At 48.5% G+C, this 20,834-nt stretch overlaps 1 protein-coding gene across 1 annotated transcript in view; it reads right to left on the bottom strand.

Moving 5' to 3' along the window:
• Positions 1-20,834, bottom strand: part of CDH20 (cadherin 20) — a 213,191-nt gene that overhangs the window by 46,974 nt on the left and 145,383 nt on the right. Inside the window, exon 2 of the mRNA XM_069569322.1 lies at positions 6,108-6,502. Coding sequence (XP_069425423.1) covers positions 6,108-6,353 — 246 coding nt within the window. The 5' untranslated portion in view covers positions 6,354-6,502. The remainder of the gene's footprint in view (positions 1-6,107; positions 6,503-20,834) is intronic.

Raw genomic sequence — 20,834 nt, 5'->3', positions numbered from 1 at the left:
GAGCCACCCCCCTAGTGCCTACCTCACATGGAGCTGAGACTCCGACCTCTGAAAAGGGGGGTGTTATCCCTCTGGTCTGGGCTCCAAGCATTTAGAGTTGCTGAGAAGGGGGCACCCTCCAGTGGATGTGTGAGGCTGGGGTGTGGAAATGGTTCCAGAAACCAGAAGCAGCTCCCACAGATAAAAGGAGCGAGTCCCTCTCCTCCTGCCTCTGGTTCTCCCCCTAGAACATTCGTCTCTCAGGACCCGGGAGCTGCTTGGAAACGGAGGAGCTGTGATGTGCAGAGTCCCAGCCCTGTGGAGTATGGGAAGGAGAATACAGAGCTGAGAGACTAGCCTAGTAGCCAGCACAGTGATGTGAACTGAACATCAGGTTCTCCAGTCACAGAATGCACATTTGGTTGCAAAAACTGCAAAGAAGAGATATTAACAGCTTTTCTCTCAGTCACTCAGCAAATTGGTACTGCGATAAAAATGTGCTTTATGTGTATCCAAACGTAATTCAGCTCACGCTGACCAAACACCAGCTCTCCGGAGGAAGGTGCGGAGCTTCGGGGATGGGGTTGGCAGCACACAGTTACCCTATCCTGGGAAAACAGCTTTGTTATCCTAGACAGAATAAGACAGCTGGATATCCTACTTAGCCTAACCTTACTTTCGTCTCTAAAAATCTTGAGCCAGAGGAGTAGCGAGTGACGGGAAGTACATGAAGCTCGACACGGGGGTGATGGTGCTCCTTTCCGCCGTCTTTCATGGTGCCTCGTATGGTTCCAGGAAGGCAGTGAGTGCTCACATTTGTGGTTAGACAGCTTCCACGCCCTTGTTAACCTCAGCGTGACTCTGGACCACAGATTCGTGCAGAGTACGAGCTCGCTGCATCCACCTCTTTGCATATGTCTATATAATCTTGCTTTGACTCGACACTGCCTTGTCCCTGGGAAGCCCAGTGTGGATTTTGTAAGGCCATACCAATTACAGCTGATAATTGTTGCCATACTCCTTTCTGAAAAAAGCAAATACTCAGGCAGGTTCTCTAAACAGATGTCTTCTAGAGCTCATGGTGACGAGCTGAAATGCCCCTGGGAGAGAGGGATGGGTTTTCTTTCAGAAGAAAGTAAGGGGGAAGGTGCCTGGGTGAGCGAGCACACACCTCCCTTCCTGTGCAGGTGACAGGCCCACTCCAGGGCGCCGACTTGCATTGAGAGCTGGTCGGCCAGGGTGACTGTGGAGGTGCGGGGGATGGCCTGTGTCCCGGGGTGGTGGATTAGGACAGGGTAAGCCCCGATCTCGGGCTTCCCAGGGGGCGCTAGTGGTAAAGATCCTGCCTGCCGATGCAGCTAGATGGAAGAGACACAGGTTCGATCCCCAGGTCGGGAAGATCCCCTGGAGGAGGGAGGGCATGGCAGCCCACTCCAGTATTCTTGCCTGGAGAGTCCCATGGAGAGGGGAGCCTGGAGGGCTCCGGCCCACGGGGTCACACTGATCATGAGCACCGGAGCGCGCTACACGGCTGAGAGCTCCCACCTTCAGGGAACAGGCTTGGTTACGTTTCTGGTCTCACTGACACCGTGGACTCTTCTGTGTGTCTCTCAGGGCGAGGTCTAAAGTCATGGCCACATACAGGCCAAAGAAAAAGAAAGCCCATGGCTTCGGTGTCAGATTTCCTATTAACCTTCTGTGTAACTTTGGGCAAGGACTGTAACCTCTCAGAACCTTCCCTCATTTAAATTATCCAGGAGAGGTGACTTATACTTACTTCCTAGCGCTGTTGCGATGACTGAACCACCTGCCCTGTGTGCATGGGGCTGACACACAGCACTGCGGTACCCCAGGAAGGCGTCGGGTCCCCTAGTCTTTCTGCATTTCCACGTGTCCAGTTCTGTGCTAGGTGTGGAGTGTCAGGGAAATGTAGGCAAGGCCAGGAGGAGGTCTCAGTTTTACCCTTGGGAGAAGGAAGGAGGGCTCGAAATTGTACAACCACACAAAGCAATTACTGAATACAAAAGCATTTTCCAAAACTTATTTTAGCAGGAGCTATGAAGGAGATCAGCCCTGGGATTTCTTTGGAGGGAGTGATGCTGAAGCTGAAACTCCAGTACTCTGGCCACCTCACGGGGAGAGTTGACTCATTGGAAAAGACTCTGATGCTGGCAGAGATTGGGGGCAGGAGGAGAAGGGGACGACTGAGGATGAGATGGCTGGATGGCATCACCGACTCGATAGACGTGAGTCTGAGTGAACTCCGGGAGTTGGTGATGGACAGGGAGGCCTGGCGTGCTGCGATTCATGGGGTCGCAAAGAGTCGGACACGACTGAGCGACTGAACTGAACTGAATGTGTGTCTAGTTGGAAGAAGTGTTTTACAAATACCGAGTTGCTAGAAATCTTTGAAACTCTGAATGGAAGATGTATTCATGATGGAAAATGCTTTTAAGCTGGGACCCTGAGGAACTCGAACATGGCTGAGCGGAGAGGAGGGGACGTGTGTCCCGGGCACGACAGCAGCAAGCGCACGCCTCTGGGGCAGGGACCGACGGGGTGCGTTGTGTCGGGCGGGTGAGGAGGCCAGCCTGACTGAGATCAGGGTGAGGCTGGAGCTGTCCCAGCGGGGGCTCATTCTCTGGCAGTGCTTGCCCTGTGTGCCGCGAGCTCTGATGAGCCCTGCAGAGCCGCAGTGGGCGAGGGACCTGATGGGAGGGCGCTTGAAGGAGATAAACGGCCCGAGTCCCGGGGGAGGGCCGGGAGAGCCTCCCGCACCGCCCTCTCAGTTAATCTAATCATGGAGACCCGGAGGACCACAGGGAGGACAGCTCTGGAGAGGATGCGTGACTCAGAGAAAGTGGCAAGGAGTTACTGACAGGACGTGCTGATAGGGGAGTGAAGGAAGAGGAGGGGAGGGAGAAGTCAAAGAGAAGTCACAGGTTCCGAGGCTCAGGGGTTTGCAGGTACATTAGGTATGCGTTCCTGAGCCGCTTAGTTCCCGTAATGAACTCACTGTACTATGGCTGCGGCTACTATTACTGGTCCTCACCCTACTCCTCCTACAGGGTAACGATCATTAAGATCTTAGTCTGGACCAGGCACGCTGCTACGGCACTGTCCTGCGTTAGTTTACTTAATCCTTATTACTGTACGAGGTAGTTGTGTCTGTGTGACAGGTACCGTGTTAGATCTTGTGGAGGAAATGGAAGTGATACCCTTGTCCTCACAGAGCTTATAGCCCCGTCTAAGGCTTCCCAGGCGGCTCCAGTGGTGAAGAATCTGCCTGTCAGTGCAGACAGGAGCGGTGCCGGTTCCATCCTTGGGTCAGGAAGATCCCCTGGCGGAGCCTATGGCAGCCCACTGCAGTACTCCCGTCTGAGAAGCCCCATGGACAGAGGAGCCTGGGGGGTGCAGCCTGTGGGGCCGCACAGACTCGGATGCGCTGCGTGCGCACACACAGCACTCCCGCAGCACAGATGCAGACAAACGAGTAACGTAGATACTGTCGGTTGTGATTAGAATGGGGAAAGCCTAATGGTAGTGAGAGGGTCCCCCAGGGGTGTGCCTTAGAGAGCAGTCAAGGCAGAGCTAGGTGTGAAATGAATCCTCGAGGATGAAGGGGAGCCGACCCCTAGGGGAGCCCGGACGAGCGCGACTCGCGATGCGGGGAGGAAGGCAGAGCCGGCCGGGCCGGTCTGCGAGCTGCCGGAGGCTGCGTCCCCGGGTCTGGGCTGAGAGAGGGCGGCGGTCAGAGCCCCGGCTGAGAGGCGGGAAGGGCAGCGTGCCCGTGGCGGGGCCCGGCGGGGGGCGCGCCAGTGGTGACCAGGGGCCGGCGGGCGGCGTGCCCGTGGCGGGGGCCGGCCGGGAGCGAGACACGTGGCAGGGGCCGGTGGGCGGCGTGCCCGTGGTGACCAGGGGCCGGTGGGCGGCGTGCCACGTGGTGGGGGCCGGCGGGGGCCCTGCCCAGTGGTGACCAGGGGCCGGCGGGGAGGCTGCGGGAGGAGACCTCGTGAGAAGAGGGTGGGTCCAGGTGGCTCAGAGCGCAGCGGGAAGGCCCTGAAGGCCGGCAGCAGGGTGATGCGGTCTGTGTCGGTCGTGTCTGCCTCTGTGGCCCCATGAGCTATAGCTCTTCGGGCTCCTCTGTCCATGGGATTCCCCAGGCCAGAACCCTGTAGGGGGGTGCCATGCCCTCCTCCAGGGGATCTTCCTGACCCGGGGATTGAACCTGGGTCTCCTGAATCGCAGGCAGATTCTTTACTGTCTGACTCACATTTCAGAAGATCACGTGTGGAGAGTGGCCTGGAAGGAAGTGCGGGCAGAGGTAAGCATGCTGCTGGGCACAGGCGTTTGCACAGGTTGAGGTGACGGTGGGCGCGGGGGTGAGACGGAGGAGGGTTTGTTTGGCTCCGGACTACCGGGATCTGCAGGCGCAGAGACCGAGGGAAGGGGCCGCCTGACCAGCAGGGCCCAGGCTTAGGAACTGGGAGGTGGCAATGCCGCCACTGGGACGACCGAGGGCAGACGCGGTTCCGGAGGGAGATCGGGGACGCTTCAGGGGATGGAGGCCGAGGAATCCTAAATGCGGTGCGGGAGGGTTTTCCGTCTGAAGCTCGGACGAGTGGTCTGAGCCAGAGACGGAGGCTTCGAATTCACTGCTTTCGGGGTTTAAAGCCACAGGGGTGAGTTTAACCCCCCACCCCCGCGGGGGTGGGTGTGATGGGGAAGACGCCACAGGTGGGCTGGAGGACTGGTGAGGGGCTGAGAAGCAAGGAGGACGAACGAGGCTGTGAACCCATGAAGCTGAGGGAAGAACGTGAGTCAGGGAAGGGCTGGGCAGCCGCGTCCAAGGCCCCAGTGGGGCGGCTCCGTAAACTGGACCGTCAGCTCTGGGTGGGGAGGTCCCGAGGAGCCCCGAAAACATGGCATCTGTGCAGAGACAGGGCGGAGGGCAGCTACCTGGGCTCGGTGGTTTAGGCACTAAGTTCTGTCCGACCGTTGTGGCCCGGTGGGCTGTAGCCCTCCAGGCTCCTCTGTCCATAGTGTTCTCCAGGCAAGAATGCTGGAGCTGGCGGCCATTCCCTTCTCCAGGGGATCTTCCTGACCCAGGGATCGAACCCGGGTCTTCTGCACTGCAGGCAGATTCTTTACCGGCTGAGCCACCAGGGAAGCCCCCCTGGGTTGAGAAGTGGGTGGAAGTGGAGGAAAGAACCTATGTAGACAACTCTTGAGAAGTTCTCTTACCCTTCTTCAACATTTGAGGAAACAGGTTAACGGGACTTAGTGACCCCCGCCCAGAGTCACTCTGGAAGCAATTGGCAGAGCTGGGTTTTGCGCCCGCAGGCCTTTGACTCTGAAACCTACACTCTTAGCCTGTGTGCTAAGCAAGTGTTTAAGTTATTTGAATGAATTATTTATTTTCTAATTAGTTCCTTGTTTCCCGTGTTCTCTCACTTAGTTGCTTTTGCAAAATGGCCTCTGATTAACATCCAAATAAAGTAAACACAGGAGAAAGCCCCGATTAAAAATGAAATGATGCTGGATAAATCAAGGGATTTCGAGTGTAAAGTTTATAAATATATTCATTGATTGTCTCCAGCGATCCTAAAGCACAAGCTAGGATCTTCTGAAAATGAAGAATGTTTTATTCTTTCTTTTTTTTCATTAAATTTTGGCCTCAGGCAATACCTTTGGAAATGCTTTGAAAAAGACAAACCCTTAGCTTCTCCCCTTGCATTTCTCAGTTTACTTCTTCCTTATCCTGTTACTCCTGAGGCTGCTGCTGCCTGTGTGAGGACTTGAACAGTTCTTGCAGGACCCAAGTCTTTTCCTCCAAAAACCCAATTCCTAGCCTTTCCCACTCAGAACAGAGGCAAGAACAAGGAGAGAAGTCTTTCCTTTCTGACCGGTATCTGACAAAGCAAAAACTAGATCTCAACTCTGTGGGGTTGCAGAGTTGGACACGACTGAAGCAACTTAGCAGCAGCAGCAGCAGCTGTCAATTAACATACCTCTAGTTTAAAACTGTCCTCAGGCCTCAGACTATGTGAGCTTTCATAGTTCATATTCTTATTCAATTTCAATATCCGGTATTCGGATAACGTATCGTTCTCTTTGGCAGTTCTTACCTTGCCGACATACAAAGGGTCAGTTCCAGTGTATTCTTCCAGAACAAAAAACTGGTTCCAAACCCAGCTCCTCTTTGTCCGCGGGTGTGGCTGTGGCTTGTCTGACAGGAATGCTTCTAGTCTGCCTGGCGGTGTCGGTGTGCCCGAGAGAACCGGGGTGGTAAGGTCCATCAATCCCCAGAAGTACAAGGACATGCCAAGTCCAAGCCAGCTCTTTGCATTGCTCATTCTACCAGAGGTCCACATGGGATGGCCAGGTTTTCAGAAAGTAAAGTCCAGGATGACAAAGCCACTCACTTCAGTATTTTCCAGATAAAAAAATAATGCAGTTTATTGAACACTTATGCTTCCCCAGTGAGGTCCTGATTCAAGTCAGTCTGCTTGAAGTTGACTTCCTGTCAAGTGAAGGAAAACACAGGCTGATGATGTCAGATTCTTTCCTGTGGGCTTATAGCAAGTTTTCAAGAAATGTCAGTAAATATTTGGCTTTTCTAGTCAACAAATGAAGGAGTCATAACATGTTACTGCTTTAGAAGTGTTTAACTAGTAAATAATATTTTGATAAAAATAAGACAACTTATCTTGATATAATCAATCCCCAACCTTCAAAAATGGATTTCAGCAGAAATAAAACTAGTGAATATATTTCTTCACATTGGTAACTAGAGGGATATGCTGTATTATTGATTGGCTCTTTGAAATATTTATGATAAGACAACCTCCTACATTCTTAAAAATTGCACTCATTTCCAAAATTGACAACTAATAGTTAATATTTTCATTAGCCCAACTGCTTTTCTTGGTTCCTTAGAAAACCAAAAGCAAAATCTAACTATCTTCTTTTGCCACCCACGATTATATTTTGCTTGCTCCACGTTATTGATAATATTAAGAGTCAGATTTCATTCGTAAACAGCCATGGATCACTTCTGGTTTTAATCATTCTCTGAGCTCATGGTGGAATTTGAGTTTCACACTCTACTGCTTCAGCTCTGAAGCACTGATAGGGGCTGCTAATGTAACCTTTCTAGGATCCGAAAGGTCAGTTAATCACTGTATCATTCACAGTAGACTTTAAAGTGCCATCAGTCACATGCTTCCCTGGCCACAGGAGAGAGTTCTCGCCAACATTATTTTCCCCCTGAGCTGAAAGACTCATTTAGGCAAAGGGATGTTGACTTCTACCCTGGGGACACCATTTCATCAGTCAAACTTCTTTTGTTGCTATGAGGTCAGATTGGCTGGTGACCTCACTCCTGGGCTATGACCTCATCAACCTTTTCTTCCTTTACTTGGGCTGGATTTAATGAGCTGGCCTAGCACTCAAGTCATTCTGTCAGAACAGTTAGAATGTCTTCTGTGGGCTTAATATTTTCACTGTTAATGTGGAGAACTGCTGTCATCTTAGAACAAATGTGTTTATTTGGCCATTTCAGACCCATGCAACTAGGTAATGCTCCGTTTCTACAAGTGGCAAAATCCATGCACTGATGCTAACTCAGTTACCACCTCCCACCTGTCATCATCAGAACTCATGTTAGCTTTGTCTCAAATACTCACTATTGAAATAAACAAGAGAATTTATAAAAGAGATCCTGTAATCATTCCATGTAATATGCCATTTCACTTCTGTAGAAGAAATCATTTGAACGAGAGCAGATAAAGAGGAATAAGGTGGGGGAGACTATAGGATTTCTATAACAGAATGGGAGGCCGTGCCTCGTATCAGTTCTGGCTCCAGAGGCAGCTTGACTGTCAGGTGAAAGCAAGCTAGCTATGTCTTCTTCTGAGTGACATGTTGGTTACTATTAAGAACCGTGTTGTGCTAGAAAGGGGGTCGGCAAGCATGGGTTGCTCCTTTTCTCTTTAGACTGGTCCATGGAAACCCAGCTCACTGATTGATCCTTGTCTAAGGGGAGACCTTCTGGAAGAAGGAACCTTAACCCCAGACATGAATTAAAGAAGAAGATTGGTGAGAATTAGCTATGCTGTTGTAGGGAGCTAGAAGATGGACTAAAGGGCATTACCAAAAAAAAAAAAAAAAAGGCTAGAATGAATCCTGGGATTGGCAGCCATAGTGGGAATATTCCATACCTTGGGAAACACAGACCTAGCTGTACGTTTGCGGATGTTTGCTAGACCAAAGGTCAGTTTGACCCCTGGTTCTGCTTTCATTACCTCTGGCTTGTTGACGTCTATGAATTTTTATTCCTCTATTGAGCAGGGAATGCTATTAATAGTTCTCCCATCTACTTCACAGGATGTGTGTGTGTGTGTGTGTGTGGAGTTGCTCAGTTGTGCCCGACTCTTTGCGACCCCATGGACTGCAGCCTACCAGGCTCCTCTGTCCATGGGATTTTCCAAGCAATGGTACTGGAGTGGATTGCCATTTCCTTCTCCAGGGGATCTTCCCAACCCAGGGATCAAACCCAGGTCTCCCGCATTGTAGACAGACGCCTTACCATCTAAGCCACCAGGGAAGTCCACCTCACAGGATACCCGTGAGGATTTGCTGGGACAGTATACGTGAACATGTTCTGTAAAGGACTAAGGCGCCAACTGACATTTGAACAGCCACACAGGGAAAAATTACTGAGTCATGTGTAGAAGTGATGAAGCTGAGCCTGAAACATATCTCTTGCACACTTTTGGGGCCAAAATTTATATATATCTGAAAGGGCCCTATATATATATATAATTATATATTATATATTATTTTACAGATCTCTGTGTCTGTGATAAGCATTATTGGGGAGTAAATTCTGGCCCAGACCAATTCTGTAATAGCCAAACTTTTTTTTTTCTTTTTGATATGAGGAAACATTGAAGAATTATTTGAAAACTTTGTAGATTAGAGAGAATTTTCTTTTGGGGTCACACTTATCAAAGATAGAGCTCAAAATGTATATTAGTGCATTTCCTCTAATGCCTGTGTCTCATACGTGTACATTTTGTCTGAGCATTACTTTCAGTGGTTTTGATGACTTTTTCTAGCTACTCTAACCATGTCGCTTTTGGGCTCTGAGTGAGCAGGTGCTTGTGCGTTGGGTGAGGGGGTGGGCCATGCAGATGTCCCGTCTCCTGCTCCCACTGCTAAATGTTCTGAATGGAATGAGTTTTGAGGAAATTTCGAGAGGAATGTTAGGGAATTTTAAGTGGATTTTGAGGAATTTTAAGACTATCCCTTCTATTCTCCCATCTCTAACAAACTAGATATGCATTCTTGCCAATTAAAACCTCCTATCTTTACCTATAAGCATGATCTGAAGAGCTCGGGAAAAAAAAGGAGGTATTCTGTGGAATCTTTGTGATGAATATTTTGTAGGCTGTTCAGTTGCTTCTGCTTTCATCTCTCTCTCCTGCCCACTTTGGCCTCCTACACACCAGTGCAAAGCACTCATGTTCTTCCCTTTCACGAGAAACGCACAGAAGTGGCTTCTGGATGTTTGGGGCCTGTGGAGCCCTTGGTGACCCCGTGAAAGGGCTAGTGGCCCCCATGTCCCGCTCGTGTCCCCTGTGATGCACCTAAAATTCCAGAGCCGGCAGTGCCTGGGAACTCCTTCTGTGTTAAATAACTCGATGGCTTCAGCTGATTGGCAAGCACTTTCTTCCTGCTTTCTTAGGATGGAATGCATGAAAAGTACTCCCTGCCTAACTTTTCAGAAAGCAAAATCTGGGTTATCCAACAGTTAAAGAAGAGTTATTCTTTTCACAATTAGAGTTGTTCATGCAAGTGAGGAGAAAATCGGTTCTGTCAGAAATACTAACCAGTCTGCAATTATTATAAATAAGATGGTTCTCATATTCATGTTTTTTCCTCCAGGGTAAGAATAGCAACGATGTGTCTGATAGTAGGCTAATTGCTGTTGTTCTTACAAAGGAGGAGAGTACTATATGTAGATACAGGTCTGTTTTGAAAGACCATGTATGCTACATGAAGGAAGACAGCATTAGTGGAAATTGACTTCTGTGTTAAATGAGTCTTTCAAAAGTTTTTTTTCCCCTCCCATCCTGCCTGAAGAAAGTAAACAGCTTGGTAATGAACCCAGTAGGAAGAAATTAAAGTTGTACATAAAAGTGTGCTCTCAGTGAATTGTTTATTTCGTTGCTTAAATTTGCTGTGATATTTAAAATGTAGGGGAAAGGAATGGTTACTGCTTTCTCCTTGAAATGAACTGGGCTTTTATGGTCTCCCTCTGATTTCTCTCTTCATTATTCCAGTTTTCCCAAGCTTTTCGTGGTTAATGGAAATACTACTCAGTAAAGCTCAAACGACATCTCCACGGAAGCAGAAGAGTCAGCCACCTCTGTTGCTGACTTCCTCTAAGAACAGGGGTGGGGTGTTCTGACCTCATGCTTTATAGTGGTAAATAGAGGCTGTGTTGCTGTGGTTTCCAACAGCTAAACTTCTTAAGCCATCACTTTTACTTATAATAAGAGCCTCAATAATGTACTTCAAAAGAAAGGCAGAGCTTTGCGAGGATCCTGGATATTAGAGTGAAATATGACGGTGCGCCACAAGGAGTGTCAGCATGAAACCAGACGCATCTCCGCGCGCAGAGTCCCCTCACCTCCCAGTCAAGAGTCTCTCCTGAGAAACACGGACGTTTCACTGCGGAGTCAACCCCTCAGTGTGGAGGACGGGTGGTCCCGGGTGTAAACTGGAGTGAAAAATTCCTACGAAGAGGGTGTCTGTGAATATGTACAGTTCACAAACAATAAGGCTCCCGTTGGGGAAGCCCATAAAGAAAATATTTTCTGCGCTTCTGTAAGCGAGCTTTCAGCCTCCCTGGATCTGTGTGTGCTTGTCTGCGCTCCTGACCAAATGGAAGTGGTGAATGCTGGAAGGTGACATAGCTCCCTGACCTGAAGTCTTTTCCTTTTCCTACAGATGTTCCATTTTGCTTTTCAACTGGGCAGGCATTAAGTGAGTAGAGGCTCCGATCCTCTTCTGTGACCATCGACTCACCAGCCTCCCCAAAGCTGCCCGCCTGTGGAGGTGACCGAGTCTCAGCAGAGCAACAGAACCGGAAGAGGTGGTCCAGGCACGAGGCTTTCTGCATCTGGGCCGTGTGCTCGCTTCCGGTCCCCACTCCGAGCCTTACCTGCCTAATGGGTGACACTGCCCCCAACTCCTCAGTTACCGTGTCTGAAATGGGATATACCTTAAAATCAGTACGTAGATTTAATGTGGTCCTATTTCCTCTCCCATCTTTCAAAGAAGCTATTAATAAATTGATGGTGTGTCTAGAATCTAAGAATGATGCTTTTACCTTTTTATAAAATCAAGCGGGATTCTTAATTTCCATGGAGAGTTCTTAGGAAAGGTAGTCATCACTCTTGCTTATCTGTTTTCCTTTGAATTCCTGCTCCTCCAAGTCCCTCAAAACCTGTGGAAAACTTGAGCCTAAAGGCTGAGCTCTTACAGTTGCCACTCAAGCCGTGATCAGCCCCAGAAATCTTCCCTTTCTCACCACTTGCTCTCTTCTCCTTCCCACAACCAGATTAGTCTGGCCGAGGGAGTGCTGTTTTAAGACGTTCAGAAATGGAGCTGTGGGCTTGCTGTGGCAGAGGGGGAGGTACAGGGCAGCTTAGCTGGAGGTTTTAGGAATGAGATGTGGTTTTATGTAAGACAAGGCGCGTGTGAGTTTGAGTGTGCGCATGTGTGTCTCCCCATGTGGGTGAGAGGAACAGAGGGAAAAAATGGTAGAAAGCTTGAATTATGTAATTAAGAGCTGGCTTTGAAAAACCTGATCAGTCCCACAATAAAACCTGTTTTGTATATCCCATGTATAGGTTGCCCCTCCGGCTATAAATTTCCTAGCTTGGGTCATGAATAAAGGCATTTTCACTTTTGAAATCCTTTTGGCTGGAGTTCATGCCCAGTTCTTCGGTTTTCATTCTCTTGTAATCAATTTTTCCAGTTGAGGGTGTCCTGACTTTTCCCATCTTCCAAGAATGGCAAATAGATTCTTACTGATCCTTTCACTCATGCTTGGCATCTAGTAAATGTTTTAATCCTAAAGGAGTCAGGAAGTTTTTGACCTACTTTACCCTTCCTCCGGTTTTCACTTTTAATCAAGCTAATGAAACTACAGTTCAGCCCATGACTGCAGTTAGACAAGAAGGATCAGTTTTGATTTTTTTCAAGGTCGTCTCACATGCTCACTAATTTCTAGTCTTATGTGCCATTTATAATTGCATTTGTGCCTGTTCATTAAAAAAAAGCATATGTTTTAAATGTAATTCTTTGGCTAAAGTTCTTCTTTGATAAGTTACAGATAATCACAACTCAGGCTTTTCTTTATAGCTTTGATTTCGTACAGAAGTTCAGGCGGTAGGATAATTCTGATAAATCTTCCCTGGACCATAAAGATTAATCCATAGGAGGAAGAGTTTGGGGGAGAAAGTAAGTCTGCTGTCTAAAGTTAAGACAATTTATTAATTTGATAAATACTTGAGCATCAAACAGGTTTAATCAAAGAACGGTTTGTAGGTACTTCTCTGGCCGTCCAGGGGTTGCGACTCCACACGTTCAGGGCGGGGCACTCGGGATGCCCTCCTCCAGGGGATCTTCCCAACCCAGGGACTGAACCCAGGTCTCCGGCACTGCAGGTGGATTCTTTACCATCTGAGCCATCAGGGAAGCCCATGAATACTGGGGCGGGTAGCCTATCCCTTTTTCAGGAGATCTTTCTGACTCAGGAATTGAGCCAGGGTCTCCTGCCTTGCAGGCAGATTCTTTGCCAGATGAGCTACCAGGAAGCCTGTGTGATCTTGAGCAAGTGACTTCAACTTTTCCCGTCTCAGTTGGCCATCTGGGATAATTATAGACTCTCACGGGGTGACTGTCAGAAGGAAGGGAGAAAGTATGTTCGAAGCGCATAGCTTGGTGTTTGGAAAAGACTTGCACTTGAAAAATAGTAGGCGCTTCCCTGCTTCAAGATGTTTGCTGTTTCGTGGAGCAGCACGGGCGTGTGTATGTATGTGTGCTAAGTCGCTTCAGTCATGTCTGATTCTTTGAGACCCCATGGACCACAGCGCCGGGCTCCTCTGTCCATGGGATTCTCCAGGCAAGAATACTGGAGTTGGGTGCCACTTCCTCCTCCAGGGGATCTTCCCCACCCAGGGATGGAACCCGCATCTCTTTTGTCCCCTGCCTGTTGGCAGGCGGGTTCTTTACCACGAGCACCACCTGGGGCGCCCTTAGTGGGGCCGGTACTACCGGTACTCTGAGCAGTGGGAATAGTAGCAGGAGCCGGTGCGGGCCTGACACTGTTCCTAGCAGTGGTGACGATGGGGTCTGAGCAGCAGCAGGAGTTACGGGGCAGTCTCAGCGGAAGTGCTAGCATGGATGATTTACTCCACGGCAGGTTGTGTTGAGTAATGTGCATTCTCTTCATTATTTAGTCTTTGCCAGAATTCCATGGAAAGGTGTTCTTTTCTCATTCTGCAAAGAAACAGATGGACAGCGGTGTGCTCCGGTTGGCTCCTCCCGATGATCATGGAAGCCAACTTGCACATCTCTTCCCAACTCTTTGAAATCAACAATGGTGTGAATATTTCCACCACAGCCATTGCCAGATGCCACATAGCGAGTTATGGGTGAGCTTCTTCAGCAGCTCATGACTGACTGTAGCACAGTCTGTGTGATAAGGGTCCCAAGATGGGGAGAAACGAAATGCTACACCAGGTTGGAGGGGCTTCCCAGGTGGCGGAGTGGTAACGAATCTGTCTGCCAATTCAGGAGATGCAGGAGATACAGGTTCGATCCCTGGATGGGGAAGATCCCCTGGAGGAAGAAATGGCAACCCACTCCAGTGTTCTTGCCTGGGAAATCCCATGGACAGAGGAGGCTGGCGGGCTGCAGCCCATGGGGTCACAGAGAGTAGGACACAACTGAGCCACGGAGGACACATCGCTGCACACCGCTCAGAAGAGGGAGAAATGGTTTCTAGCAGCGGGGAGGTGTTTAAGGTGGCATTGGGACCAGACCTTGCAGGACAGAAGGAAGGAAGGCGTCGACGTGGACGAAAGTGCGCCTGCAGAGGCGCGGGTGCAGGATGCAAAGGGCCTGTCTGGGGGAGAGGGAGAATTTAATTTGCCTGGAGAATGAGGTCTGTTCAGGAGGGCAATGAGAGATAAGACAGGACATGTAGGCAAAGCCCAATAGCTTAGGAACTTTGAAAATTGCTCGACTGGAGTGTTTGGAATGTATTTAATTGTCCATAGTGAGCAGGTACAGGCTTTTAAGCATGTAAACGTGCGCTTGTTTGATCTCCATGTGTCAGTGTTTCTGGAGGAGGGTGGGGAGGGGCGGGGGTCAGTGAGGGTCCAGGGAAAGCTGGTGAGGAGCCCTTGACCAGGGGTCAGGGCGGAGCAGGTGGTGAGACCTCTTCAGTACTGAGGAGACAGGGTCTCCAACACTTGCATGTGGACGCCACTCTCAAGGGGTATGCAAGAAGGTGCGTGCTTGGGTTAGGGCAGGAAGTTGAGAGGAGGCGCTAGTTAGAGGCGAGGAATAAATTTGATTTTAGACTTAAGGATAAAAAATTCATTCTTCAATGCCTGATTATTTAAAGAGGCAAGAACCTTCCTTCTCTTTTTAGTCCAAAACTTCAAAGCAGCTTTGGGCATAAAGAATGTGAACTCCCTCCTCTCCCTTGGAGCAATTCTTAGTGTCTTCGGATGCGCACACTGAATCCAGGCTCGAGACCTGGGGCCAGGCCTGCTGGTCAGTGACTTCCTGTGGCTGCCTTGAACTTCACCTTAGCCGGGACAGTTTTGACCCACCCGTCCCCACATACTATTCTTTTCACACAATACTGACTCTCATGTTGGGATTGTGGGTGTTATATCTTTCATAGTTCTAATGTGTAAAGAATGAACCCAAAGACAACTGGATAATCTGCTCAAGGAAAAGAAACCCCCCTGGAAAACAAAGCAAAAATCTCATTGATATTTTTCACCTATCCTGTTAAAGGTAAAGAGAAACTTGTCTCCTACTACGTACTTTCCAAGTGCTTTCCTCTCTTTGAAGGAGTGATGCGCGGTGGGGCTGGGGACAGCTTGGTGAGACTTTTTCCATCTCTGCTTTTCAATGTGTGATACATTGGGTGGCTCCTTAGCCTTTCTGAGTCTCAGACGTGAGGATAATAATCATCTTTAAAGGACCATCATGCCTAATACTACAGATTAAATTCTGTTTTTGTTTGTTTTACTTTCTCTGTGTTTCCCTTTTTGTCCTTTTTTCAAAGCACCTTGTGCATTTGCTGTCTTGGCGTTTTGTGGTTCAGTGTTGTGACTGTTTACTTGTCTCTCTTTTCCCCATTCTGTAAGCTCCTTGAAGATACAGACAGTATCTTTTACCCATGTGTCTTTGATACCTAGTGTAGCATTTGGTAAATGCTAGGTGCTTAATAAGTATTAACTGGGTGGCTAGTGGCTAGTGTATTTTTAAGCTATAAAAAGTACTTAACAGCTTGATATTGTTATTCTAGGCCTTTGAACTTTTATTTCGAGTTAATTAACATTTTTCCATACTGATTTTAGTATCTATTCTTGAATGAATATGTTAGTTGCTCAGTCATGTCCAATTCTTCGCAATCCCATAGATTGAGGCCCGCCAGGCTCCTCTGTCCATGGGATTTCCCAGGCAAGAACACAGGAGGGGGTTGCCATTCCCTTCTCCATCTATTCTTACCAGCAAAGAATTAAGTGGTGTGTAAATAGTATAAAGGCAACAAAAATCAAGGAAATAGGATACCGAATGTAATAAACCTTTGCCTGTCAGAAGCGCTGTAGACTTAGGCATCACAAAGAATCTTTTTTGAGATGCTTGGAAACCTTACAAGGCAATTGGGATTTGAAACATTACATGATCTAAAATAGATTTCCAACAGTAGATGATTTTAAAAATTATGATATACCCATGCAAAGGGATGCTATGTAACTCTGCCTTTGAAAGAAGATCAAGAATTGGTTTAAAAGCTGTTCTGAAAAACACCATTTGTTATCAACTTCTTAACACATGTTGCCAATACAACCTACAGTTGGAGAAACAAAGTTTGGCCACTTCACAGTTTTATCAGAAATCAAGAACTATACTCTAGAAATATCTCAAATGAGCTGATACAGTAAGTGGTTATATTAGAACTGGCTGATCCTAGGCTGATGTCCGTTATTCATAGATCTCAATGACCTTTTGAGAAGGTAGTTGTAGAAAGCGCTGTCTTTAAGCCAAAGATCCGGTATTCTCTTGTCCACTTTGATACCACTCCTATCTCGGACCGCTGCAACAGACCGAGCCCACCGCATGCGCACGGTGGGCGTGGCTCTCGGGCCTGCAGGCTGCAGCCTGGCCGCTTCCCATTGTGTCATGGTGCCACCGTCGTGGGCGGAGACTGGCTGGCTGCTCCCATCTTTCCGGGCTCTCTAGTGTCCCCGCCTGTTCTCTAGCTCAGCAACTGGCACCCCCTTTCAAGCAAGAGTGCGAGGTGGTCCTCATTTGGACTCTGAACAGAGTCCGTCTGCTCCCCAGAAGTCTAGCCCCGTTGGCCCTCTGTTGGAATTGTTGATACTTAAGTTTGTGTTCTTTTTCGGAGGAGTTCTACCGTGTTAATAGGTGACGTATGAAAAAGGAAATTCCCAAATGGCACAAAGCAGACTGGCCTCACTCTCCCAAGCAGAGTGGGACCCTCAGGAAGTGACCTGGTGCCGCTCAGGAGTGAGAGCTGCTCTCAGTCTAGGGTCTTCCCGGTCCTTCCCGGCTCCTCAGAGCCCTGTGTGGTTCCGGCATCAAGGGCGCCAGCGAGGCTCCGGCCTGGGTCGAGAGGCGCGCGCGTCTCACGCCATGAGGAAAAGGGCTGGGATCCTCAGGTCTTCCATCGTTAGGCCTCGTCCTGGGTGGCTTTGGCGCTGATTCCCGATCTCTGGCTAGCTATGAAACAAATCACCTCAAAATGCAGTGGCTGCAAACAGCGTTTCGTGAGTTCTGCGGTTCCCGCGGTCGGGAGCTCGGCTGTGCGAGGGCCGGGGGTTCTGGCGGCTCCGCAGGCCTCTGCGGCGCGCGGGGCTGGGCTGGGCCCGCGGGGGCTCCCGGGGCCTCGTGGATTCGCCTGGCCCTTCCTGCGCCGCTTCCGGCGGGCCTGGCGCGGGCTTCCTCGCAGCGTGGCGGCTCGTGCGGGCCGCGGGCACGGCCAGGGCTCCCGTGTGGACGCCGCTGCTCCTGTTAGAGCAGAGGCCGCGTCGCCTCGGAACCCTCTCAGCGCCGCTTCCGTTGGCTACGAGCCCTGGCCACTCCACACACACACGAGGGGCAGGGGAGCCGCTGCCGCCTCCTAACAGGGAGCTGCAGAGCGCCGGAGGAGCCTGTGTGGCGGGGGCTGTTACCCTGGCCATTTCTGGGAAATGCAGTCTGCCACACCTGGATTGTCAACCAAGCCGTTCAGGGCCGTTGAGTTCAGTGTGGAGGAACGTTGGTAATCTCAAATAGCAGAGGTAAGTTTTCGTATTTAAAAGGGATTGATGCGGTAGGGGTGGGGTGATGGTTATTCTTTGCTTTAAAAAACTTGCATAGGACAGATCCTGTCCAAACCACCTGGTCTGCATTCAGGAACGGAATAGGCTGTGCGGAGACGGGTGCCTGTGAGGGAGGGAGCTCGGTGTGAGCAGAGCGCACGGAGCGTTGATCACGCCTTCTGCAGGCGCCACCCATGAGAAGGTGCGTTCTGACTGTTCAGTGCTGACTGGAGAATTGTCGTCAGCGGATCATTCTGAGCTTTAGTGCAACGACAAGTACTATCATATAGGAGCAGGTTCTGCATCAAGTGTTTAATATCCACTCATAATTTTAAGGATATCTAAAGTCATGGTCACTAAGCACTGAGATTTTACCAACGCAGAAGCCAGTGAAAATGATGGTGATAAAGCTTGAGGCTTAGCCCTCGACACACAGCTCTTTGGAGAGGTATTAGAATATAAACGGAGCGGTGATGAACATGATAAAATCTAGTAACAACTCGAAATGAGAACTCGTTAACAACATAAGATAGATGAGTCATGGTGGAGATCATTGCCTCCCAGTTTGACTCCTGACTTTTTTCTCTGTTGGGTCTCTTGGTCTATTTTTCTTTTATTTTTTCTAACCTGGAGCATGATGGGCACTTCTAGCTATCCAAGTGAAATCCAGAAGTCAGGTTCCTTCCATTCCCCCCGTATCTGGCTTCTTAGACGGTCAGCTTCTGCCGTCTCTGCCTTCCGAGCCCTTCTCCAATCCCGTCTCCCCTCCCCAGTCTTGCTGTCCCTGTCACAGTTTTCATGCTCTGAACTTCGTACCTTCACCCTCACAGAGCCTCAGAGCTGGTGGCCTGCGCTACTCTATTCTCTAATCAGCCAAAGGGATCTTATCAGGGCGCTCACCTGCTAAAAGGCCTCTAATCGCTTCTCATTTCTTAGCTGATACAATCGGAACTCCTTGGCAAGGCACTTAAAGGACCTACATGATCGGACCCCTACCTACCATTCTAGACTCATCTCCTGCCCCTGCTCCCCTTGCTTTCTTGTCCATCAAAATAAACTAGACTCTACATTTCAACACCCTCACGCTTTTGCTCAGATGTGAGTGCCTTTCCCAGGCCCTTCTTTGCTTAGCGGCCTCCCTCCTGGGGAGCACTGATTAATCATTAGACCTGCCTTCTCTGCCCTTATGCCTCTCTGTCCATTCCACCAGCTGGCCCCCCAGCCCTGCGAATTCTCGGAAGCTAGTGACTGTCACCTCTGTATCTTCAGAATTAGCACAGTGTTGGCATCAAGCAGGAATAAAATAATACGTGGACTAGAACTCAATTTAATAAAATGTGAACAACAATTCAGCAATGTAACATTCTCACTCAGAAAGCAACTTGGCACCTGGAGGGCGATGTTCAAAGTAGGATTAAGGGTAGGATCCCAAGGAGCCTCCAGGTGGGACTGTGATCCTCACCAGAGCTTTGCCAGTTTCTGAGAGGATTGAGGAGTGAGGTGGGAGCTTGGAGCAGATACAGAGGAGTCATCAAGGCCTTGCAGTGTCCAAGGAAAGAAATCTTTAAGGCTGGAGGATGAAAGCCATGGTTCAGCTCAATAATGACATCCACATTTAAAAAATTCATTACTGAAGATGGACATGTCCTAGGAATCTAGAAGAGGGAACATGGCCTTAGTAGACAAAGAGATTTAAACAAAAATGGGTCTCCTGGCAGTGAAGTTTATAAACTGGGGCAGCATCTCTGGAGATTATGGAACCTGCCTGTTTTGGGGGCAGTGGGGAGAAGATGGGGAACAAGACTGCAGGCAAGAAGTTTCCCACAGACTGAACTTTGGGTCTGCCAAAAGCAGGGGGTGGAATCTAAGGGCCAGAAAGCCTTTTACAAATCATTTACATTGGTGATATTTTCAAATGCTGACTTTACATCATATCAAGAACATTTAACTCACTTTTGCGTAAGAGAAATGTTGAACTTAAAAGCATCCTGGTGGTACAGTGGTCAAGAACCCACCTGCCAGTGTAGGAGACTTGAGTTCTAACCCTGGGTCGGGAAGATCCCCTAGAGGAGGAAATGGCCACCCACTCCAGTATTCTTGCCTGGAGAACCACATGCACAGAGGAGCCTGGCGGACTATAGTCCATGGGGTGGCAAAGAGTCAGACACAACTGTGACTGACCACACACACACACACACACACACACACACACAGAGGAAAAGGATTAGTGTGCTCTCCTCTAGAGAGCAGTCGATTGAGGATGATGCTTGATTCTAGCTATTTCTATTTTGACTTGTAAAGGAAGGAATTTTTAAAAATGACCTGCCGATTGATCTCAGGTAACATCTGTGGCGAGATAGGATTGTTAGCTCTTCTGTCTGGAAAAACCATATGTCTCCGTGCTTTTATGCTGACATCCCCCTTTCAGATATTTAAATACCATATAGGGGTATCACAAAGATGTTCTAGTGGAAACTGCATTAGCAGTTAAAATCCCTGTATATTCTTTTTCTATGTTGGTAAAGGGATTGGATTTCTCTGGAATGGAAAATGCTCTTATGTATCTTTTTGCAAAATTTAATTTATTTTTTCTTTCTCCTGTAACCCCTTTCATCTTTCCTATACAGTAAAGAGTCTTTAAAAGAAACCCATATAAACCCTATAGGCTTTTGTTCCTACACTGTGAGGCTAAGAATAGTTTAACAGGAAACAATCCACATGCTTTCATCCATGTTAAGGAAAAAGATTTTGCAAATGTTTTCTCCAAAGTACTAAAAGTAAATGAAGGCTAAAGAAAGAGACTAACATGAAAGCCTTATTAATGGGAAACACATTCTGATAAATCAAGCTGATTCCAATCTTAATAGTCAATTTAAATAATGGAATTGGTTAATAGCATCAAATTAGGATTAAAGAAAAGGATAAAATCTATTTCCACAAGTTGTTTCAAAACAAGACATTCACTGGCTGATGCCACATTATATGAGTCTGATTATACTGTACATAATAAAGCATGCCCCGTGATAAAATCCTACTGGGAGATGTGTTTAATCAGATGCCTTTGATATTATTTGAGCGGAAGCTACTTTGGATTCAAAAGACTCAAAGAGAAAAGTCTTTAGCTCCTGCAATCCATCTTAATCCACTGTCGACGTTTGTGCTCCACACATACCCCATCCCAGCCTACTCCCACATGTAAGCGTGAGC

Source organism: Ovis canadensis, chromosome 23, assembly GCF_042477335.2.
Source record: "Ovis canadensis isolate MfBH-ARS-UI-01 breed Bighorn chromosome 23, ARS-UI_OviCan_v2, whole genome shotgun sequence".
In the NCBI taxonomy this organism is placed as follows: Eukaryota; Metazoa; Chordata; class Mammalia; order Artiodactyla; family Bovidae; genus Ovis; species Ovis canadensis.
This window is presented reverse-complemented; position numbering and strand designations above follow the sequence as displayed.